General features: G+C 41.3%; 1 protein-coding gene and 1 long non-coding RNA gene across 6 annotated transcripts in view; both read left to right on the top strand.

The window, feature by feature from the left end:
- The first annotated feature begins 1,408 nt into the window (after window positions 1-1,408).
- LOC147247698 (uncharacterized) lies at window positions 1,409-5,131 on the top strand. The gene is made up of 3 exons (XR_015109337.1): window positions 1,409-1,637; window positions 2,821-2,979; window positions 4,988-5,131. It is a non-coding gene; the product is annotated as an uncharacterized LOC147247698 (long non-coding RNA).
- Window positions 5,132-6,513: 1,382 nt separating this feature from the next.
- The window catches only part of hspa12a (heat shock protein family A (Hsp70) member 12A), a 63,229-nt gene continuing 47,644 nt past the window's right edge, over window positions 6,514-22,098 (top strand). For all 5 annotated transcript variants that reach the window (XM_086179987.1, XM_086179985.1, XM_086179988.1 and 2 more), the window contains exon 1: window positions 6,514-6,877. In XM_086179987.1, the coding sequence (XP_086036113.1) occupies window positions 6,835-6,877 (43 nt within the window). In that variant the 5' untranslated portion in view covers window positions 6,514-6,834. The remainder of the gene's footprint in view (window positions 6,878-22,098) is intronic.

Here is a 22,098-nt window from a genome sequence, read left to right as displayed (position 1 = left end):
GCCCTCTGCCTCTCACCCGGAACAACTCCAGCGAAAGAGAGAGTCCAACCCCTCTCAAGGACTTGGGTTCTGGACCCAGAGCCATGTGTCGAGGTGAAGCCGACAATATCTAGCCGGTAACGCTCAACCTCTTCCACCAGCTCCGGCTCCTTCCCCACCAGAGAGGTGACATTCAATGTCCCAAAAGCCAGCTTCTATGCCTGGGGATCAGACAGCCAAGGCCCCCGCCTTGGACTGCTGCCCAAGCCACAATGCAACGATCCCTTCCCGTTCCTCCTGTGGGTGGTGGGTCCATGGGAGGAAGAACTCATGTCTCCTTTTCGGGCTAGGCCTGGCCAGGCCCCATGAAACAAGGCCCGGCCATCAGGCGCTCTCCATCGAGCCCCTAACCCGGGTCTGGCTCCAGGGCAGGGTCCCGGTGCCCCTCTGGGCTGGGTACACAAATTCTTTGGCGTTACTTCCATGAGGGGTCTGTTGAACCGTTCTTTGTCTGGCCCTTCACCTGAAGTTGCCATTTGATTCAAAACTGATACACTCTCTACTGTATAAGAAATTGAAACAAGGCCATTTGTGTACTGTAAATTAAATATTCATGGTAAATGTATCATTTAAAAATAATACCAAAAATAATCTTAAAATTAACAAATTATTTAAAAGACACTAATACACTAATACGGCTCAGAGGTAGAGTGGCCGGCTAGCAACCGATGGGTAACTGATTCAATCCTCACTTCTCCCAGTGACCATGTCGAAGTATCCTTGAGCAAGATACTGAATCCCTGATTGCTCCCGATGGATCTGCGATGGATCTGCTGTGTTTTAACCATAATCACTGCAGAAAACGTGACACTGTAATGACTCTCTTCCGAGAGGTGAAAGATTCATCGTAATAACAAACCAATCAAAGATTATATACAAGAACTGAGCAAATCTTATGAAAATAAAAAGTATATTTCTCGCCAGAAATGTCCTAAAAATGCTTTTTTAAATCAAGACTATCTTGGAATAAGGCACTATCCTCCGAAAATGACAGGAGTGGCTGCTATGTTTTTATTTTGAGAGGCCCGCACGAAAGAGACACATGACCTACCAGCGTTCCAAGAGAAAAGAATAGGGAAAAAAAACGTACACATTTCACGATTTTTAGGCCTTTATCGTAGAACTGATACGTTTTGCACTGTGGAGACTGGAGACTTGACATGAGACTGGGTTGTCCACTCAGCTCTCCAAAATTGAGGTTATCCGAACTGGGCTTTCATTAAAACTGCCAAGAACTGCCCAGGGAGGATAAGAAAGATGAAGCCCAGAAGAAGAGGAGCATCGTCATCTCATATGTGGCAGGAGTTTCAAAGAAACTCAGAAGGATCTTTAACACACATCAGATTCCCATGCACTTTAAGCCCAGCAACACCCTGAGGCAAAAACTTGTCCATCCTAAAGACAAGGTTCCAAGGCATAAACAGAGTAATGTTGTTTATGCAGTCCAGTGTAACAAGATTTGTTCTGACCTGTACATAGGGGAGACAAAACAACAACTGCACAAACGCATGGCGCAACAAAGGAGGGTCACAACCACAGGCCAGGCCTCAGCAGTCCACCTCAACCTCAAGGAGAAGGAGCACTTTGAACACCACAAGGTACGTGTTCTAGCCAGGGAGGACATATGGTTTGAAAGACGGGTGAAAGAAGCCATTCATGTCAAACTAGAACGTCCATCTTTGAACAGAGGAGGGGACCTCAGACACCACTTATCACCCACCTACAATGCCATCCTTAGATCCCTCCCCAGGAGGTGCAGCCAGTTTCACGCCTTCATTCAGGTGACCTGAACGACCCTCCTAAGAGGGCTAGGAGGGGTAACGACACGAAACTGAGGCCAACGACTCACATCACCACCTACTGAGCCTATTGTTCTGGCCTGACGACCACTTGTTTTTTGCCAACACCCCCTTGGGTGGTTATATACCTGATACTCCCCACCAGAATTTTAGAACTGAAGAAGCTTCTTGGATGAGAGGCAAAATGTCTTCACTTACAAGAGGTTGAGTCCAGTTGCCTAGTTTGAGTCTAAAAGAGATATAAAAGAATTTTCAAAAAATGATCTATCGGTTTCCATCAGTGTGTACATTCACTGTCACAACCAAACCCTCAGCCTCATCCTAACACATGGAACTGAAGCTGAACATAGTTCATAGTTTCCTCAGAATATGCTTTTATGTCTCCATCTATTAATCACTGTCGAATTTGTACTTATTGACTACACTCCACTAAGGAAAACTGTACTTTCTAGATGTTTCTCTGATCAGGCCATAGCTAGATTTAAGGAAGTGATTCTATTTTTGCCAAATTTAGTGTCATGTCCCATTATAAGAGAGGACACTGTTGTCAGCCTTAGTCCCTCCCAAAATGATCATTTTATCAATTGTGCAACAGGCACCGCACAGAACAACTTTGGACTCTATTGCCCCGCTAAAAAGAAAACTATGAATCCAAGGAAATAAGCACCTTGGTACAATTCTGAAACCAGCTAAAACAAAAACCTCAGAAACTGGAGAGAATATGGCGCTCCTCCAAACTGGAGGAGTCACATATAGTCTGGCATGATAGCCTTAAAACCACTGAAGGAGAGTGGTACGAGCCCTACTCTACTTGTTAAGTGTCATGAGATTTTGTTGTGATCTGGAGCTTGACAAATAAAATTGACTTGACTTTACAAGTGGAATTGGTTCAGTACCACTCTCACAGTGAATTTGCACCCAACAATTCTCCATGAGAAAGTACATCATGCAACAGTGGTGACGAAAACCTTTCTTTTAACAGGCAGGAACATAGAGCAGATGCAGGCCAAATGGGGACGGCCTTCTGCTACAGGCATCGTTCCCATCTCATTCCCATATCACCTCAATGATTGTGATCCTGTGTCACTCTCCATTTGCTCTGCACAGGGGGTACTTTCAGCCCAGCAAAGATGGAAAAAAGGTGAGTGAAGAATGATACACAGATACACTTATACAGAGAAATTGTAAATTTTTTTGCCAAAATCTGGCAACTGGAAAACACTACCCAAACCAATGTAAATAAGACCCTATTGCCTATATGGTTCAAATGGTGCATGTTGGCATGTTAAAACCCATAGATGTTTTATTATACAAAGCTTTCTGGGAGTTGAGAACATTCTATGTATTAAATTGTAATGACTTTGCTCATGTTCAAGATTCTGGAAGCTGCTAAATATTAAACCAGACTTGGTGCCATTCAAAAGGCATGTCTTGTAAGGCTGTTGCAAAATGTACAACAGTCAAAAGGCATGTCTTGTAAGGCTGTTGTGAAATGTACAACAGAGCTTAGAAATTCAACCTGTTGTATGTAATGATCAAGTGACCAATTTTTTTTAAGTTGGTGTGAAGAAAGAGAAATTTGCCAATAACCTCCCCTGGCCTATATGCTGAATGTAACCGCAAACAAAAGAAAAATAGTTGAGTGCTGTAAGTAAAAGTTTTGTACAAAGACACTTGAAGGAATGTTATCCTTCTTTTCCATAAGTAAGTTAAGATCATGGACACCGCTCGCCCCCACTGTAAAAACTCAATTGCTTGGTTTCCATCAATTGTCTTGGGTTGATAAATAATCACAAATTTGAGTTCCATAATTAACTCGGGGTATATATTCATTTTAATGGTGATTTGGGTGAGAAGTGAAATCGGGAAGAGAACATTCAAACAGGTAAAATTCACACTCAAGATACATATAAAGTTTGGTAGTGGGTACAATCTGAGGTGGACAAATCTCTAAAAAGAGGTAATTGTTCCGTGAACACCTGGGAGCCACTTTTAAATTTAATGTTGAAAATGTCAACAAAATGTTCACAATGTCATGGCCAGTAGATGCCAGTAAAAACTTCTCAAAACTCACCTTAGTAGACAGGCGTATGGCTGAATGCCCTTTTCTGTGCTCTGCTAGAGACTTCTGTTGTTCTTCTTTTAAATTGTGCATGTTTTATTGTTTTTTTAAACTGTTGTACGGCGACCTTGAGTGCCTTGAAAGGCGCCTTATAAATAAAATGTATTATTATTATTATTATTATTAGATGACTTGCTCTGGCAGAGCTGCAATTTTATGACTACCTCATTCTGTGAGTAAGACTGTGAGCCTGGTGCCTAAAAAGAGAACTGATTTCTTCTTGACTAATGTACTGCCAAATTCTGGGGAATGTCATGGGAGACATATTATTGCAATGAAATGGGGGAACTGAATTTCAGCATAGTTGTGATTATGTTCAGCTATATCAGAGCTATGCTGATGTTCAGTAAAACAGCACTCCAATTGCAGTTCTACAGTTCGACAAATATTTGTTTGTTGAACTGTACATATCACTGAACATATCAATAATTGAGGTAACACCATGGTGCAGTGGTTTGCACTGTCACCTCACAGCAAGAAGGTTCTGGGTCCTGACCAAATACCAGCCAAAGGGAGAGTGGGGAAGGAGCAATTGTGCTTCAGAATGGTGCAAGGAAATTTGTCAAAAGCCATGTTTTTGCACTGATCAAAAAACTCAAACCCTAACCCTTAAATCACCTCCTACTTCCATTTTGTTTTTGAATTTTTGCAAAGAGAACAGCTTTAAATACCATTCAGTCTTGGGTTAAATTACTATCAAGTAGATATAAGTATTTCTCTGCTTTGGCTGTCATAGTCCAGTGGTGCCTCCTCATTCCCTTGTTCTTCCCTCTGTTTTCCCCTCCCCTTTCGTGTCTTGTGTGTCTTGTTTGTCCTCTCTGTCTGGAAGTGGCCATCCTCCTAATCACCAGCTGCCAACCTGACTCACCTGCAACCCATCCACTAATCAATTCAAGCAGTATATCTACCGGCTATTCATTCACTCTTTGCCAGATCGTTGTATCAGCTATAGTGCTAGTTAATGTCAGGCCGCCTATATCTGCAAGTTTGTCTTGCACTTTGTGCTAACCTGCTTGTTTGTGCTCAGGATCATTGCTGCAACCACCTCCTGCCAGTAATGTGCCTGCCTGCTCATCTGCCTGTTCTCCAGCAAGCCCACCTTGCTTGCCCTCAGCCATCTCATTGCCCTTTACATCAGCTCTGCCACTTCTTCCTCGTTGTCCATTCCCAGTCCCAGTCAAAACTTGAATAAAAATATTCCATTTGACATCTTGAGTCTGCCTTTGGGTCTGTTCAGTTGCAGCCTGACATGGGCTCTGTTTGGAAGAATTGATATTCTAAAAATCCTGATTCTAGATACATATTCTGAATAAACTGTACACACGTCCAAAGATTGCCACTAAAATCCGTCCTAATATCGACATATTCCATGTCTGCCCTTGACTACGAGCTCGTAATTTTCAGAATAATTGTGGAATATTAGTGCGCACATAAATGTAGCAAGGGTGGCACAGTGGTGCAGTAGCTAGCACTGTTGCCTCACAGCAAGAAGGTTCCAGGTTCCAGCCCCAGCTTGACCATGGGATCTTTCTTTGTGGAGTTTGCATGTTTTCCCCGTGCCTGTGTAGGTTTTCTCCAGGTACTCCGACTTCCTTCCACAGTCCAAAGACATACAAGAGGGGGACTAGGTTAATTGGATACTCTAAAATGACTGTAGGTGTGGCTTACCGCTTATCCTGTTAAGGGATGGGGGGCTGGAGCCTATCCCAGCTGCCTTCAGGCTAGAGGCAGGGTAAACCCAGTCCATCGCAGGGCCAACACATATAGACAATCAACCATTCACTCTCACAGCCACACCTATGGTCAGTTTAGAGTATCTGATTAACCTAGTCCCCTCATACGTATGTACCATTAGCTTTCGCTTCTCATCACTACTGGTAAGCATGACCCCCCCCCCCCCCCAGCACCTCAATAACGAATAGTACTACTTCGAGTAGTTTCTGATCACTAAATTTGCGGTATGCCAACTGCAGGAGCATTTTCATTTACACTGTTGTTCAGAATTTGTCCTTGACAACTTCAGAAGGTGGTTTGACAGACTGGAGTGCTATACGACTACAATCTAATTAAAAAATATTGCAATGCAAGGTGTAAACTGAACCAATGTTACTTATAAACTGGTTTAAAAAACAACAACAACACATACATGGTCCAACTGGGATGTACAGATGACCCATAGTTCTCCAAGACATCATCAGTGAACCCATCTGCCCTTGACTACAACCTATTACTAGACTGTCATTCTAGCCAGGTTTACTGTTCTCTAGAACTATTAATTCTGACATGAATGGAAACAACCACATCCAATCCATCCACATCAATCATTGATTAATCATGTAAATGAGGCTGTTGATAACAGAAAGAAAAATAATCAGTTCATAAAAACGCTGCATTCTTACATTCTTAGATTTCCCTTTTCGTGTTCAAAGTTTGCTCTCCATTAAAACCAATAATATATACATTAAGTCTAGACGCTAATCTTTGTCTAAAAGTGGACACAGCATCTCCATGGCTGTCCTGCGCAGAGATGCAGCAGACAGAGCAGCAGTATCCCAGGCCAGGACAGCGACGAATGTGATGGGAGGGGCGGTCAGGGGGCTGCAGTGGTCTGATGTCCAACATCCTCTAAACTGCTGACGCTCACTGCCGCCCCCCTCCTTCAGAAACCTCCGTACCCTCATTTTCTCCATGTGCTCCCACTGTCTTTTCCATTAAACCGGACACAGCGAAGCGAAGTTGTAGAGTGCACTGTACCCAGCGGGCAGAGTGTTGCTATTATTTTCTTCTTTGGCCCCCTATTCCCAGTAAAGCAGGAAGATTGCTTGGTGTAGCTGTATCGGACAGAAGGCTCGGGAGGAGGTGAAACTGCGGGATATGATGACTGCGAAAGAGACAGCGACTGAGAATATCATAACAGGTACGTAGGCCAGTTCGCTATTTTCAACAGTTTTGAGTGGTGGTTATTACAGATAGCAATTTCTGCGCGCGCACTTTCACAATTTGTGCTTCGGTACGACATTCACGTTCCATTCGGTGGTTTTCTGAAGTTTGCGGAACAAAAAATCGTGTTGACTGACACAAATGTTCGGTGGCCATAATATTAACATTTGAACGGGAGTCCGCACCTCCGCTGCAGTGCAGTGAGGTTGTGTGGGCTGGTAGGCACTGCCCTGTATCTACCAATGGTAACCGCAGTGAACGGGACCTCGCCTACTAGCCTGCACATCATCACTCCGCGGATAAGCATGGCCAGATTAAAAGTTATCATCGTTACTGTTAAGGTTTTTAACAGCGAGGCTTTTGTCGGTTGTTTTTATAGCCTCGGAGAGCCGATATAGCACATTTGGTCCTTCATAACGGTTAAGAATGCGTTCACATGGCCCTTCCCATCGGAGTTGTGACTGCAGCAAAAAAGTCTGCATCATGTCCTCAGGTAACGCAGTGTTCTGCCCCCGCCCAGGCCGCACTGCTACGGGCGTCTCGTTAAGCCCGAATCCCATTTTAAATTACTGGTAGACAGACGTTCACCCTTTCAACGACTGCAACGGCCCTATGTCGACCTGATTGATAAAAGTTTTCTTTAATGTCACATTCTGTCGTAGTGTATCTACCAAAATATAAACGGACTCCATTGAAATTTTTTACCATTTAGTGGTTGCTCGCTTATCTGAAAGAAAGCCATTTATAGCTACGTCCCAATATAGTAGCTGTTTTCAGATGTCGATCGAGTTTAATTCGGCACACACTGAGTACAAAAAGTCACGTCTATTTTCGTGATGTTCACATTCTTCAAAGTGGGCCTGTTATTTCCGTCAATATACACATGGTAATCTACAGCGAAGGATCACAGTAATCATCGTGAAATGCACTTAATTGCATGAAGATTAAAATACTTCCTGTTCAATTTACTTTGTCCTGATCAATTTAGCTGCTTCTTATACTTTTAATCGTGTCTTTTTACCATCCCGGTCACTGTTGAATATTAAGGAGTTTTGTTGGATTGTTTTTGTCTTTATTAAATATACTGTATGTGACCATGCTCTCTAGGGGTTGGCAATACTCCAGTGTTATATAATGTAATTGATATATTTCTTAAGAGACTGCACCCTACTGCTGCGGGAAGAGAGCTAAATACCAGACAATTATTGATGTGCTTTTTAACTTACGAGCTTAAAAAAATCTGCATGAGGTCATTGAAACTTGTAAGTCACTTGTGAATTATTCCAGTCAGATGGGAAAGCCAGCAGGTCTGAATGCTGCTGCCTTCTGCCTAGAGTTTCAGTTTGCAGTCGTTGTCAAGGCAACTATCGAACTTTGTGTGGATAAAGAAGTCCCAGAAACCAACCTTTCTCAATCAGTAAATGATGAAAAGACCATCCATTTTTTGATTTGTTGTAATTATTCTTGCACAACTTGAATGCAGAATCTCACTCCAGGCGCCCCACTGTTTGGTCCTTGCTCCCCAACAGTCAAACCAGTCTGCATTAGCTTGATACAGGATGTTGCACAATCCTGTGAAATGACAACATTCACAGCTGCAACTCAACAGGCCCTGAAATCTGATGTTTTGATTTGGACCACATTTGTAATTTGTACTAAATCATATAGAGCAGAGTAGCTTTGACTGATTTCAGTGTCTTGGACAGACTATTTTTATTTATTTATTTATTTTTACAATTGCCTTAAGTCTAGTTTTACTAATGCCTCTATGATTTTTTTCGTTGTGGGTTTTTTCCTCTCCTGGCTGGCTGATAAGTTTACATGTGCAACTCTCAATAGAAATTAATAGGAAGCACAGTGTCTCATCTTTAGCTACATGAATCATCATATCCAGGAAATTACATAAAAAAGAATAGTGGGTGTAAATCTTTTTGTAGAAAATAATGTTTTGTGTACTCTGGCTCCACATACATTAAAGTTTTCATTGTAATCATGTTTCAGCCCTCTGACCTTCTTCGGGATCTACAGTCATGTTAGGATTTAAACTCACGTGTGTTATTGAAGCTACAACTCCTTCACAGACCTGCTTTTTACATTGTAGATCAGGGGTGCCCAACCTTTTTGCGACTCAAGATCTGCTTTTCAAGTAGCCAGCCTCCCGAGATCTACCAGTCCAGTTTCAAGATCGCAAACCCATACATGTTATGTCTGGCCTACAGTAATTAACCTCAGAACTCTATCTGATGATGAAAAGATGAGCATTGGGTCAAACATTAGAAAAAATTGTATTTAGTCTTATTGTGCAAAGTATCAAGAAATAGCAACCACTTCAGCCCCATAAACCAACTTAGAAAGGAAAATACGCTGTGGTAAAGCAGGCATTAAACGGTTTAATTGAAAACAACTTAGACACCTGGAAAAGGTGCCTACTAAAAAAAGCCAAAGTGAAAATGCTGCCAAGACTGGCATTCAGAACTTATGAAAAAAATCACAAAACAGAGGTAGTTCATGTTTCTGAATATAGTGATTTAAAACTCAGTGATATTTCAAAAGCAGTCACTATTCGCAACAACATCAGAGCAGAAACTCATGCAAGACCAGTAAACCTCTGGTTTAGTCAATCTCCTCAGTTGCGGGGCCGGCCGATGCCCCTCCTTCACGAGCACCACCGGCTTTAGGTAAAGTGACTGGCATCCCCCTGTGTGCCCACCACACTCAGGTACAACTTGGCTGTGATATGGTTCTTCTTGTCAGCTCCTTCTGCTGATGCTCAAACTCATGTTTTTCCACAGGCAGAGCAAAACAGTGCTGCGAAGAGGAGTTTTTGCAGGGGAATTCGCTCTCATAGCTCATGTGTTCGGGAAATGGCACTCCAGATTCCCTTTCTTTGCCAAAGCCATCGTTGCATTGCAGATCAGGCAAACTGGCTTTTGGTGAGAATTTTAAAAAAAATTCTTCCTCCCATTCAATGTGAAAGTGGTAGGTTTTGCCTTGTTTCACCTTAGCCATGTTAGCATGTGAGCTACTGTTGACAGCTTTCAACTTCCTGTCACGGATTTGACCCCAACACACACTAAGGTTATGTAGGTAACATAAACGTGACCTACTTTTTAAAAAAAACTTTTGTGTGGATGTGTTATCCATGGTGTGATAGGGTACGCAGGCAAGGACTCGCATTTAATAAAACTTTATTACACACACACACAAAAGACGTTCATTCTTTCACACACGATCACTCACGATCGACTTGAGGTCAGTCTGCAGTCGACCAGTAGACCTCGATCGACTGGTTGGAAATATCAGTTGTAGATATATACTGAAGACATCAAATACATGAAGCAAGATATATGGAATATGTAGCAAAGAGGCAGTAATCAAAGCAAAGGGTGGCTATTTTGAAGAATCTAAAATATAAAACATTTTTTGAATTATTTCACATTTTTTGTTAACTACATAATTCCATATGTGTTCATTCATAGTTTTTATGCCTTCAGTGAGAATCCATGATGTAAATGGTCATGAAAATAAAGGAAAAACATGAAATGAGAAGGTGTGGAGCCAGTGGAAACACGCCCTTACTTATCTACCCTGTGGGGTGTGGCCAAAAATACCAGAATGTGTATCCTATGGAAATTGTTGATCTGAAAGAAGGCAGGAAGTTGAAACATTATCACAATAAAAAATTAACTTGATACAGAGCCAGATTATGTACTTTGTTTTCTTCTCTGTAGTTTTCTAGTGATTAACACATTGGCACCTTGGTGTGTAGTACCTTTCAGTTTAATATTTATCCCCCACAGCCCGTGTCAGTCAGTGTGAACACGAGGCACCCCGGGAATTTGGGGGGCAACAACACAGCTTTTGTGACAGTGTGATAAGGGCTTTTGACATAGAGTGCCAGTATAATTTTTTTGCTTGAGTGTACCATAATCAACATCAAGTTTGATTATGATTCAGGAGACCTATAATTTTATTGTACCCCTACAGGCCACATAAACAACATTTTAATAGATTTTTTTAACAGCATGGGCTTAAAAATTATGTTAAGATCCCATTTCAAAACACTGCTTTCAGTAACGTATTTAAAAAAATATATTACACTAGGAGGAAATGTCAAAACAGAGACTTTAAAAAAAGTTCTACATAAGAATGTTACCCTCCTCATGAAATAGCCACATCAACAGTTTGAAGACAAGCACAAACAGCTAAATGTCCACACTAAAACTGAGTGAAGGCCTACTACTAATAAATAGATGCCTACCAGTCAGTAGGTGCTTTAGCACTGGCCACCAAGCTGCTAATTTACTCGTCTTTTTTGTGGCTCAGTCCAAGGTTTCAGACGCAGTGTAGCAAATTGGGGTCAAATCTGGCCAGGCAATATTCCTCCTCCTAGTGTACACTTAGTGCCGCCTCCACTGCTATTGCTATGTGAATCCAAGCTGTTAATGTGCTGGCTCAGTGTGAGGCGGACGGAGGTGTCGATGATGACACAGACTCGTAAACATGACGTTCGCCGGTTCTCCTGCATCAAACACCTCTGAGAATGACAACACCAACGCTGCTGGCGGCCAGAGCAGCGAACTAGTGTTTTGAAACTTACAGACTGTCACAAGGCTAAATACTCTTTTGACGCATCGTCACTTCAGCAAGACGTGCACCTGGGGAACTGCTGAGATCAGGGAGCTGTTAACCATCACTGGCGAGACGACCGTAGATAACCACCTCATGGGACTGTGAAGGATGACTTGTTGTATGAAAAGGTCATGGAGGAGCTCACCAGCAAGTTGAAAACTCACGAAAAAAGTGTCACCAGGTCTGTGACCACGACAGCAGCAGCAGCAGCAGCAGAGGGAGGTTGAACGGAGAACACTATGAAGTTTGCCAGACTGTCACGGGGCTAAATATTCTCCCAGTGTATATGTTGTACGTCGCTGTTAATGCGCAACTTTGTGCTGCATGTCACGTCACATGTTTATGTCCACACAAATGGTGGCTTTTCTGGAAAGGGGAATATTCTGCCTCCATTTCACACAGACAAGACAGCAAATTCCCACCTTTACCAGGCTGCAAATTTGGCACATTCTGTGTCTAAAAAGGGCTGCTGTGATCCCTGTCCCTTCTTTGCTTTTTCTGACCTCCATTGTCTGGGGGTGGTAGTTAGTTCCAGGTTGCAAATATGCCCCAGAGTGGTTTGTTGTTAAATGACTGTGGGAGGGGCTGAGTGCGTTTGTCATATAAAAATAAAGCCAGTGCAGTGCTTCAGTTGTTTGGTGCAGATGTCCAGCAGTTGAAGATACAAGCTCTGTGATTTGGCACTGCAGTCTTTGCAAACTTAGTCATCCACAGTGTCAAACTCTTCAGCTCAATCAGCTGCATTTCCAGGTTGTGTGTATCTAACCAGCCAATCAGAAATTAATCCAGTTCATGTCCATCAAAGCTTTCAGACTTGATCAAGAAGGAGAGCATAGGTCCATACCTCCGAAAGTCTCCAAACAGCTTTTCAAACTCAGATTCTAGCTCGTGCATGTATGCACAAGCTAGAATCTTCCAGACAATTGAACGTACTTCATTTACATAAATATGCACCGTAAAGTTCTTTTCCCTGTTCGAGCTGGTGCATGTATGCACATATTATGGCTGTGCTGATGTTGTGCTTAGAGGACAGCCCTCATAAGTGTCTGAAGTAGTGAAAAGTATAGGTAGCACCATTGGCAGAGAATATAGCTATCTTGAAGACAAAATTTTCCAGGTGTCAAGCAGGTCCAAAACAGTTTGTCCAGCACATTGCTGTCAGAGATTCAGCTTGTTCAGGTGTCCCTTAATGTCAGTGGAAAACATGTTTCACAACCCACCTCTCATCCTCAAGGTATGTATGGTTACCTTGTCAGCCAGAAAGGGCTTCATAGCATCAAAGCAGCTAGTCAATCGCTTCAAAACATTTCCACAACCCAGTCACCTAACTGTGCACTGGAGAGGGAGATTTTTGTATGTGCAGTCCATCTCCTCAAGCAGGGACTGGAAATGTTGGTGTGCCAGAACAGATCCCTTTACTATGAAGTTAATGACCTTTGCCGCTCTGATCATACCCTCATTCTGACTCTGATATCTTTGTACAGAGTTTTCTTGGTATATTATACAGTGAAGTTTCTGATGGGGTGGCCAACTTTTTCTTCAATCAATCTGATAGCTCCCTTTTGTCTCCTGACCATTTCAGGAGCGCCCTCTGTTGTCATTGCAAAAATGTTCCCGATGTAAATTTCTCGCTCCTCAAAATATTCCATAAACACCTTGGCTACGTCTTGCCCTTTTTTTGTGTGTGGGTTTAAGCAGCACAGCTCGTCTCTTGCAATTGAGTCACAGTATTTTGCCAGTACTGCTATGCTAAATACCACCGCATCTTTTAACCTTGCTGTTTTCTGTGCCATTTTAATGACAGGTGGAAGGGTGCACTGTCAATCAAACAAAACACGATGCCCCACATTACACCGAATGAATCCTGCTGAAAGGATACTGCTTATCATCAGTGTGCCAACGATTATACCTCTGTGTGTCTGACCACTGCATTAGACCAACCACAATTAACTTGGCTGACAAAAATTTGAAATTATTCACCAGTGAAACAGCCACCAGGCAGAAAGATTAACTCAATCAGCAAAAGTAACTGTTCTGGCATTTAATTTTACTCAGATGTTAATTCAGTGCTGTTACTACCTCCATTGGTAGATCAGAGGCACAGCAATGTGTTATCCCAGTCTGTCCTATTGTATTTTGTACTAAGTGTAACAGAATGTTAATATTCCCATCTGGAAAGTGCTATGTAAAAGAGGCTAGGCTAACTGGCTGTGGCTACAGCAGATTTGGGCCAGGGTCCAGCCTATGCAACAACTTTGTGCCAGCTCTGAATTTCTCTGTGAATGCAGATTTTGATAAATACATTGAATGCTTAACAGCAGTGCTACTATTATTTCCCTGTCTGTGTATTTATCTTGTCAGCAAACATGAAGACCATAATAATGATTATTCAGCTAGTTGTCATTGTTGCTGCTTGTTACCATCTCTCCTGAAAGCCAACTGAATAAAAAAATGTAAATACAAATGATTTTTACTGGAAAACATAGGAATAAGAACCACTGTATCTGCTAAGAAGTGTGTATATCACTGTACACAAGAGCTAAAATAACAATGAATCTTTGTACCAGACCTGACTTTCTCTGTTGAAACCATCTCACTAAGTCTGATCATGGTCAGCTGCTGACCTGAAGCTTCCAGACAACTGAAGGTACTTCATTTACATAGAAGTGCACAGTAAAGTTCTTTACCCTGTTGTTGACATCTGTATGTGAATTGTGTGGGGGAGGGGCAGCGTCAGACAGGGATTTCGTGGGTGTTGAGGGGGTTGGGAGATTTAACACCCTGACCATGAAGAGACCTGTGTCTCCCAAGTGTTTTAGTTGAGAGGTTTTAGCAACATTAAGTCATAAACCATCACCTTCTTTAGGAACAACAGAACTACACAGCTCTCATTGGGTAAGAGGCACGACAGACAACCTTTATCTGAAGAAATCCACTTAAATAAATGTTAATGACAGTACCTAAACTATCATATCAGCCATATGGATATTTCAAATGACTGATAATTGGGAGAAAGGGTCTCCAACTGCAGCCACAGTAGACTGTTCTGCAAAGCAGTAAGCCTGGTCACTGTTTGTTGTCTGTTAACATTTGTGAATGCAGTACTATATCACAATATCTCCATATGTTGTATTTGCTGTCTTTGATGCATTTCTGTTATCAGACTTAAGAGCCTCATTGAAACTTTTAAATGCAGTCCATAAACTCAACCTTTATTTCCAAGCTGCTCTCCTGTGAATGAAATCACTGCTTATTTTTAATCAGCATCAGGTGAATGACAACTGCTCTGCAGAGTAGTCAGTTTTATTGACCTTTTAAATGATGGATCACATCACAGACAAAGTTAAAGGTAACTTCTTAACGTTGCTGTCACACAACTCTAATTTAGCAAATGGTGGCTACTTTCACACAGAGATTCTGCAGTTGTGCCATAAAAAGGCCAAGTTATTTGGACTCTTGCTCTAATTACAGAGAACCAAACAATGTATGTTTAGTGGAGACACATCATGCTCTGTGTATTACAGACATTTACATTTACCTGTAAAATCAACATTGCCAGTGTTTTGATTGAACTATTGCCCTGTTCCAATGATGTCTTTTTACCAAGATGCTGATTCTCAGCTGGTGGATAAGAAGTGCAATGTTCTGTTAACCCACTCTGCCTCTGTGTATGTTTATACAGTTGGCGAGATATCACAGCAGTGTATTATTTTCGCCATCTATCCCATCAACTACACACAATCTGTTTGCTTACCTTATAAAATGGCCTCAAATCCCTGTTTGAAACTTTTGTCACATTTAATATGAACACCTGTCATTGTCCAAACCAATTTTTTTATAGACTATGACATTTGGTTTTTTTTGTTGTTGTTCTTTTTTTTATTTTTTAGATCCAAACAACACTGGTGTAATGCTACCCCAACTTGTGAATGAACTTAAGCAGCACTGTACAACAACAACACAACATAGCCTCAACTGTGGCCATTGTTTGGAATGAGTTAGTCTACCTTTGAGCCTTTATCATTTACAGAAATCGATTAAGCGCTGTTGCTACCTCTGCTTCTAGATGACAGGCAGGATGATCTCTTTTCTGGTTCTTTCTCTGTGTACCTTTATGCTGACAGTTTGATACATCAGTGATGTAATACTCCAGTTTTGAGAAAGAGCTTTTGACATCAGCCATGAGAAAGAGGGAAAAGGAGGGGATCTGTGGACCAGTGGTAGGACAGGATGGGGGAGGTGCCATCTGCTAGTAGGAGGGAGGAAACAGGATTCATCTGGAAAAGGAAAACATTGTAAGGAAGTCTGGATTGTGACACTTCTAAATATTCTGGCAGCAGACAGTGTACTTGCCTTTAGTTGACCCTGATCAAATGCATACTACAAGCTTCAAAAACTCACTAGCAGTAGGCCCTATCTTAAGTTGGATGGTAATTGGTTTCATATGTTGTTGTGGCATGTGAAGTATGTAAATTAACATGGTGTTTACCTTACAGTGAAAAATATTCTGGACTCCCCTCATTTAATAAGACTGCTTTCCATCCATAAACATGTCTACTGTGTTTTACAACTGCATTTGTCCACTACACATGACTGGTCTGATAAACTTTCAGGAAGACAAAGAAATATACTCATCTTAGACAAAGCACATGACGAGGATAAGAATTGTGTCAGTCTGCTTTTGTTTTCTCTGAAAAGATGTCAGTATTTTGTATGGTAGGGAAAATATATCAATATGGCTATATTTTGCAATACTGTTTTCCTGATACAGCTTTAAATAAATAAATAAATATATATATATATATATATATATATATATATATATATATATATATATATATATATAATCTTCCAGTTGTATCTTCCAGAAACAGTCAAGAAAGCAGCCAGTTAGAAGCCAACATGGCAGAGAAACTTAAAACACCTGAAAACTTTGAAGCAGTAAGATTGAATGTGACATTTACTGACAGGGAGACATGTTGTCTGTTGCAACTTTAAGGATGAATAGAGAAATGTATCAATGCATCTGAGAAAACTTTAACAATGACCATGTGAGCACTGTTAGTGTCAAAAAGTCTGGGATTGATAGTTAGTACAAGACCACCTTTGTTTAATGTAGTGTATGTCTTTTATTCGCATATCTTTTTATTTGAATCGTGGTGCATTTCTTTGCCACTAACTCAACTTCTCTGTCTGCTGTGCATGCTGCCAATCAGTGATGTAACTCCTCCCACCCTCCGCATGGTTGTATCATAAATCAGAGGTCTCCACTAGACATGATTGGACAATCAGAAAATAGAGTGGATTGCCCAACCGTAGTAGTTAATCTTGATGTGTATTGTTGTCAGAAAATACTTTAGAATAGGTCATTCCTATATGGATGTCAACACTATTGTGATCTATTTTGGTCTAGCCTGGATTAAGAGAATTGTCCTCAGCAGTAAGAGTATTTTTTGCTTTACAGACAGGCAGGAAGGAAAGCCATTGTTTCACTAAGAGTTTAAAGGTATTTCCTCATAGTGCCTAATCACTCTGCCCTCTCCAGGAAACTACCCTGCTCTCTCTGTCTTACAGATGATTCTGTCCAGTGCTCTACATTAATAGTCTGTTAATGCCTAATTCCCTCTGTCGTAATAAGAAATTTATCATATGTTGTTCACATCCCTGTTGTTTAAAATAAATTTTATTTGTAAAGCACCAAATATCAACAAATTTATCACATGACATTTTATAAGTGGAATAGGTTGAGCACCACACTTCTTCAATTAATTTTCATCCAACAATTCTCCATGAGAGAATTACACAGCAGTCACAAAAACCATCCTTTTAACAGGCAGGAACGTCGAGCAGATCCAGGCTTGATGATAATGGCCATTTGCTTTAAGATGACAATCAGCTGATTTCCCTTTGAATGCACTCTGTTGAAGAAACACACTAAAAACACCTCATTTAAACTGTTTCAGTCTGTTTACATTTCTGACTTCCTCACCATGCTGCCTTGCAATCCTCCATTACATTATTTATCTGTCTTGGTCAGTGTTACTTCTGTTGTTATAGTTGCTGATTCTGCTCTTGACCCTATGGTGGGCTTGCTGCAGCTGCTCTCCCTGCCTTTAGCTTTCTATGTATCCTCATGGAGTGCCAGGGAGGTTCCATAATAGAGCAAAAATGATACTTTCTGCAATGTTAATAAATTTTTTTTATTTGAAGAAAGTGATCCTGGTTGAATATAAAATTGGAGGTGGTCTGAAAAGGGAAGTAATTACAATAAATAGATGCATAAAACCTGTTACTCTGTAGCAGTGTCAAGTCAGTTTTATTTGTATAGTGCCAGATCACAACAAAAGTTATTTCATGACACTTTACAAGTAGAGTAGGTCTAGCACTGCACTCCTTCAATGAATTTACACCCAGCAATTCTCCATGGGCAAGCACATGCTGCAACAGTGGTGACGAAAACCTACCTTTTAACAGGCAGGAAAGCCAACTAGACATGGGTGCATTGGGAACAGCCATCTGTTTTGACTGGTTGGGGGGAAAGAGAGCAGGAGGGTGGGGCAGTGACAAGGACAGACATAGAGAAGGAAAGAAAGGGACAGAGAGAAAGAAGGAAGAGAATGATAGTCAGATGGTGCCGTTAACAGGCCAGACAGAGAGAAAGACAGGGACTGGGATACAGCAAACAATTACAACAACAACTAGCTACCAATAATAACATCTTGGGGTTACTCAAGCAATCATTGTCAGCATAATATAAGCAATTATATGGGAGCTGATACAATACAAGCATAATGCTGTTGTAAATGCTTGTACAGTATTGAGAACACTAATAAGAATACTGTTAAAATTAATACTAAAACTGATACCAAGGGGGGCAACTTTGGGTATTTAGCCTCTTCTAGCAGCAGCACCAGTCAAGGATCTTGTAAATGATGAAGCATAAAGGCTCTGGAGAGGAGGTCAAGTTAGTATCGAGAGTACAGGAGGACAGAGAGGAGGCAAGAGAAGCCCAGTGTATCATGGGAGACCCCCGGTAGTCCAAGCCAATAACAGAATATATAAGGGCTAGCCAAAACCAGCCCTAACTATAAACTTTATCAAAAAAAGGTCTCAAGTGTACTCTTTAATGTAGAGAGGGTGTGTACATCCAAAACTAGGAGACAGTTCCGCTGTAGAGGAGCCTGATAAATGAAGACTATGGCTCTTATTGCACTTTTAGAGACTCTAGGAACCACAAGTAAGCCTGCATCCTGGGAGCCAGATGTAAAGGTGCTTGATTCTTGAGGACTTTGTATGTTAGTAGGAGAATTTTGAATTCCCAATTGAGTGTTTCCAAAATGTTTTTTTTCCCCCCCACTATTTATCATTTCCTAGCAAGCCAGACAACATATGGTGGTCTTTTTTTCTGACCCAGGAGGAGATGGGCATGAATCTACTTGATGTTTATCCCTAGATGACACACTCAGGCCTTACTCCCTTCTCTGATTGGTTTTTACTTGGTATTTTAATGCGTATGGAGCAGTGTTGTGGTTAAGTCACCAAATCTTGAGTCAGTTTTGAGTCACTTTTGTTCGAGCCAAACACCAAGTCACAAAAAAAAGATTCCAAGTCAAGTCTGAGGAAAGCCAGTTACAGTCTTAAGTCCCCAGTCTTTGAGTCTGAGTCGCACAGACAATGGAGTGGAGTCATAATGGGGGCTGCACGGTGGTGCAGTGGTTAGCACTGTGGCCTCACAGCAAGAAGGTTCCAGGTTCGAGTCCCGACTTGGGCACGGGATCTTTCTGGGTGGAGTTTGTATGTTCTCCCTGTGCCTGTGTGGGTTCTCTCTGGGTACTTCTTTCCACCGTCCCAAGACATGCAATTGGGGACTAGGCCAATATTACTCTCTAAATTGACCGTAGGTGTGAATGTGAGTGCGAATGGTTGTTTGTCTATATGTGTTGACCCTGCGATGGACTGGCGACCTGTCCAGGTTGTACCCTGTATCTCTCGCCCATAGCCGCTGGGATAGACTCCAGCCCCCCCGCGACCCTTCATAGGAACAAGCGGAAGAAAATGGCTGGATGGATGGAATCATAAAGGTTGAGTCTAGTTTGAGTTCCAATTGAGTGGCCCCAAACATTGCACAGTCATGATTTCCTCAGAATGTCACTAAGCTATGTGGCTGAATGAATCAATAAATGATGCTGAAATAGGTAAAGAAAGGGTCAACTTAATTATGCTATTACATTCTTAAGAATGTCACTAAGCTATGTGGCTGAATGAATAAATGGATGATGTGAGAATAGGTAAAGAATGAGTCAAGTTCAGTTATGCTATGATATTCTCTACCTGCAATTGTAGACATTATGTGTTACTAGACATGCTAATGAATAATCAACAAAACGATTATCAAGTAAATAATTCCTTTATTTATGAATTTAAACAAACTTAAAGGATATTGTTTTTGTTTTATTTATGTTGGATAGCTTGGCAGCAGAGACATCAAATGAGGGAAAAACCACTGACTTAAATTGTAAAACTACGTGTATTTGGCTTTTTATTAATATCTAGTACACTGATTCTTAAATGGGGGTATGCGTACCCCTGGGAGTACGTGAAGCTTTACAAAAATATATATGGTTTAAAAAAAAAAAAAGCAGTAATCCAAATAATGATTAAGTCTTGAGAAATAATTATATTATAAAAAGTTTGATAAAATACAAATGTATGTTAATACACTAAATTTTATATTCAGTATTCAATTTTAATATCCTTAAAAAAGTACTCTCCCCTAACCAAGTTAGTTTGACCCACTGATCCAGCATCACTCATTAATAACCTGCCGTTGCCATGACGACACGCTGTAACGTTGGCTAAAGCTCAGCAGTGATGCTGCTGAAAATACATAGAAACAAGTGAAAAAGAAGGCAAAACCAGAGTTGACAAAGTACCGAAAGTAGGCACCCAAGGCAATGTGTTTTATTTGCGGGGAGAAATTAGCCAACACTAGCAAATCATTGATGTAAGTTGTTTAACTTTAATAAATCTGACACTGATGGCACAGCACTGTACCTCTTTATTTTCTACCAAAAATGTTTTGCTCGTGTCAGGGGGCACTTGACTAAAAAATATTTCAAAGGGAGTACATCACTGAAAAAAGTTTGAGAACCACTGATCTTGTATATAGTGACCACTTTAGTTTTGAAAGGAGTCGTTACTTTTACTGCATATCTATATGAGTATATTTCCATTGCAGAAGGCAAATACTAGGACAATGTGAAAATCTGGTACACTGCATTACATTTCCCACGTTCGTGACAGTGAAAAAACAATTGAAGAGCAAGTTTATATATGCCAAAATATAGTTATATTAGCACAAGTGGAGTGTGACATTGGGGAGTGTAACCTAAACTGGCATTTTTGGTCATAAAACTTGGGTGACTGAAAATAGATTACCCGTAAATTCCGGACGATAGAGCGCACCGTTATATAAGCCGCAGATGCTTATTTTAGGGAAAAAATCAACTTTGTACACGTATAAGCCACACCGGTAAATAAGCCACGGTGCACGGCGGAAACACCTCGGCCGCCTGTTCTCTGCGTGTTGGCCCAGTCTTCCAGAGCGTTTTCAAGTTCAGGCCATCTGCTATTATGACCACTGAAAGCTTTTGTCGTCTTTTTGCATTGGGTCAGTTCGTCATGTTGCCGCCTCCAGCGTCTCACCATCGATTTGTTTATGCCAAACTTACGTGCTGCAGCTCTATTTCCATCTTTAACCGCCATATTGATTGCCTTTAACTTGAAAGCTGCATCATAAGCATTCCTTCTTCTGCTCTCCATCTTGAGGGTGAGTACAAATGACTGAAAATATCGTGTGATGCTCTTTTTACACTGCACCGCGGCATGGACTGGACGCTCCAAGTACAGTACTTGGAGAAATTACCATAACATTTGGCCAGGAATTTTCCTAAGTACGGTACTTGGAGCTACCATCAGGAATAATAGGGAATTACTGCCCGCTGCCGCTGCCCGCCACAACCCAGGGTGAAGGTAAATGTAAATGTGTTACAGCAGGAGCTGACAGTTATTTCACTGTAATTAGTCTAAGAACATGGCTACTTTACATGCAGAGTGGCATCATTCTGTTTGAAGTTTGTTCCATATATTTACAGTAGCTTAACAGAGTGGACTCATTGGTGACATAGGTGTTGAAAGGCCTTGCCTCACAGCAAGAAGGTTGTGAATTCAAACGGCGACCGGCTGGGGAGTTGGCATGTTGTTCCCCCTATCCTTTTTTATACCACGCGGATGTGTTTTTGATGTATAGTGGTGATCAAAATGAATGGTGATCTGAATGTTTCCTCTGTTGATCGAATCTGTCCATGTTCTCACAAGTTTTGAACTGAATCATTGTGTCATTGATGGGGCTTTTTACAGTGCACAACAGAAGCAAAAGACCTATGCAGAACTGTCTCTGCATCTGCAAGTCCCAGCCAGGGCTGCAGTGGTGATAAAACAGCAGGTTGAAAATTAATTCTCTCACCCAGTATAAAGACTAAAAAGATGACACAAACAGGAACAAGA

The sequence above is a fragment of the Aulostomus chinensis genome, chromosome 16 (genome assembly GCF_037954235.1).
Source record: "Aulostomus chinensis isolate RoL2024-O1b breed Wild chromosome 16, RoL_Achi_v1.0, whole genome shotgun sequence".
In the NCBI taxonomy this organism is placed as follows: domain Eukaryota; kingdom Metazoa; phylum Chordata; class Actinopteri; order Syngnathiformes; family Aulostomidae; genus Aulostomus; species Aulostomus chinensis.
Note: the sequence above shows the minus strand (reverse complement) of the source record. Positions and strands in the feature narration are given on the sequence as shown.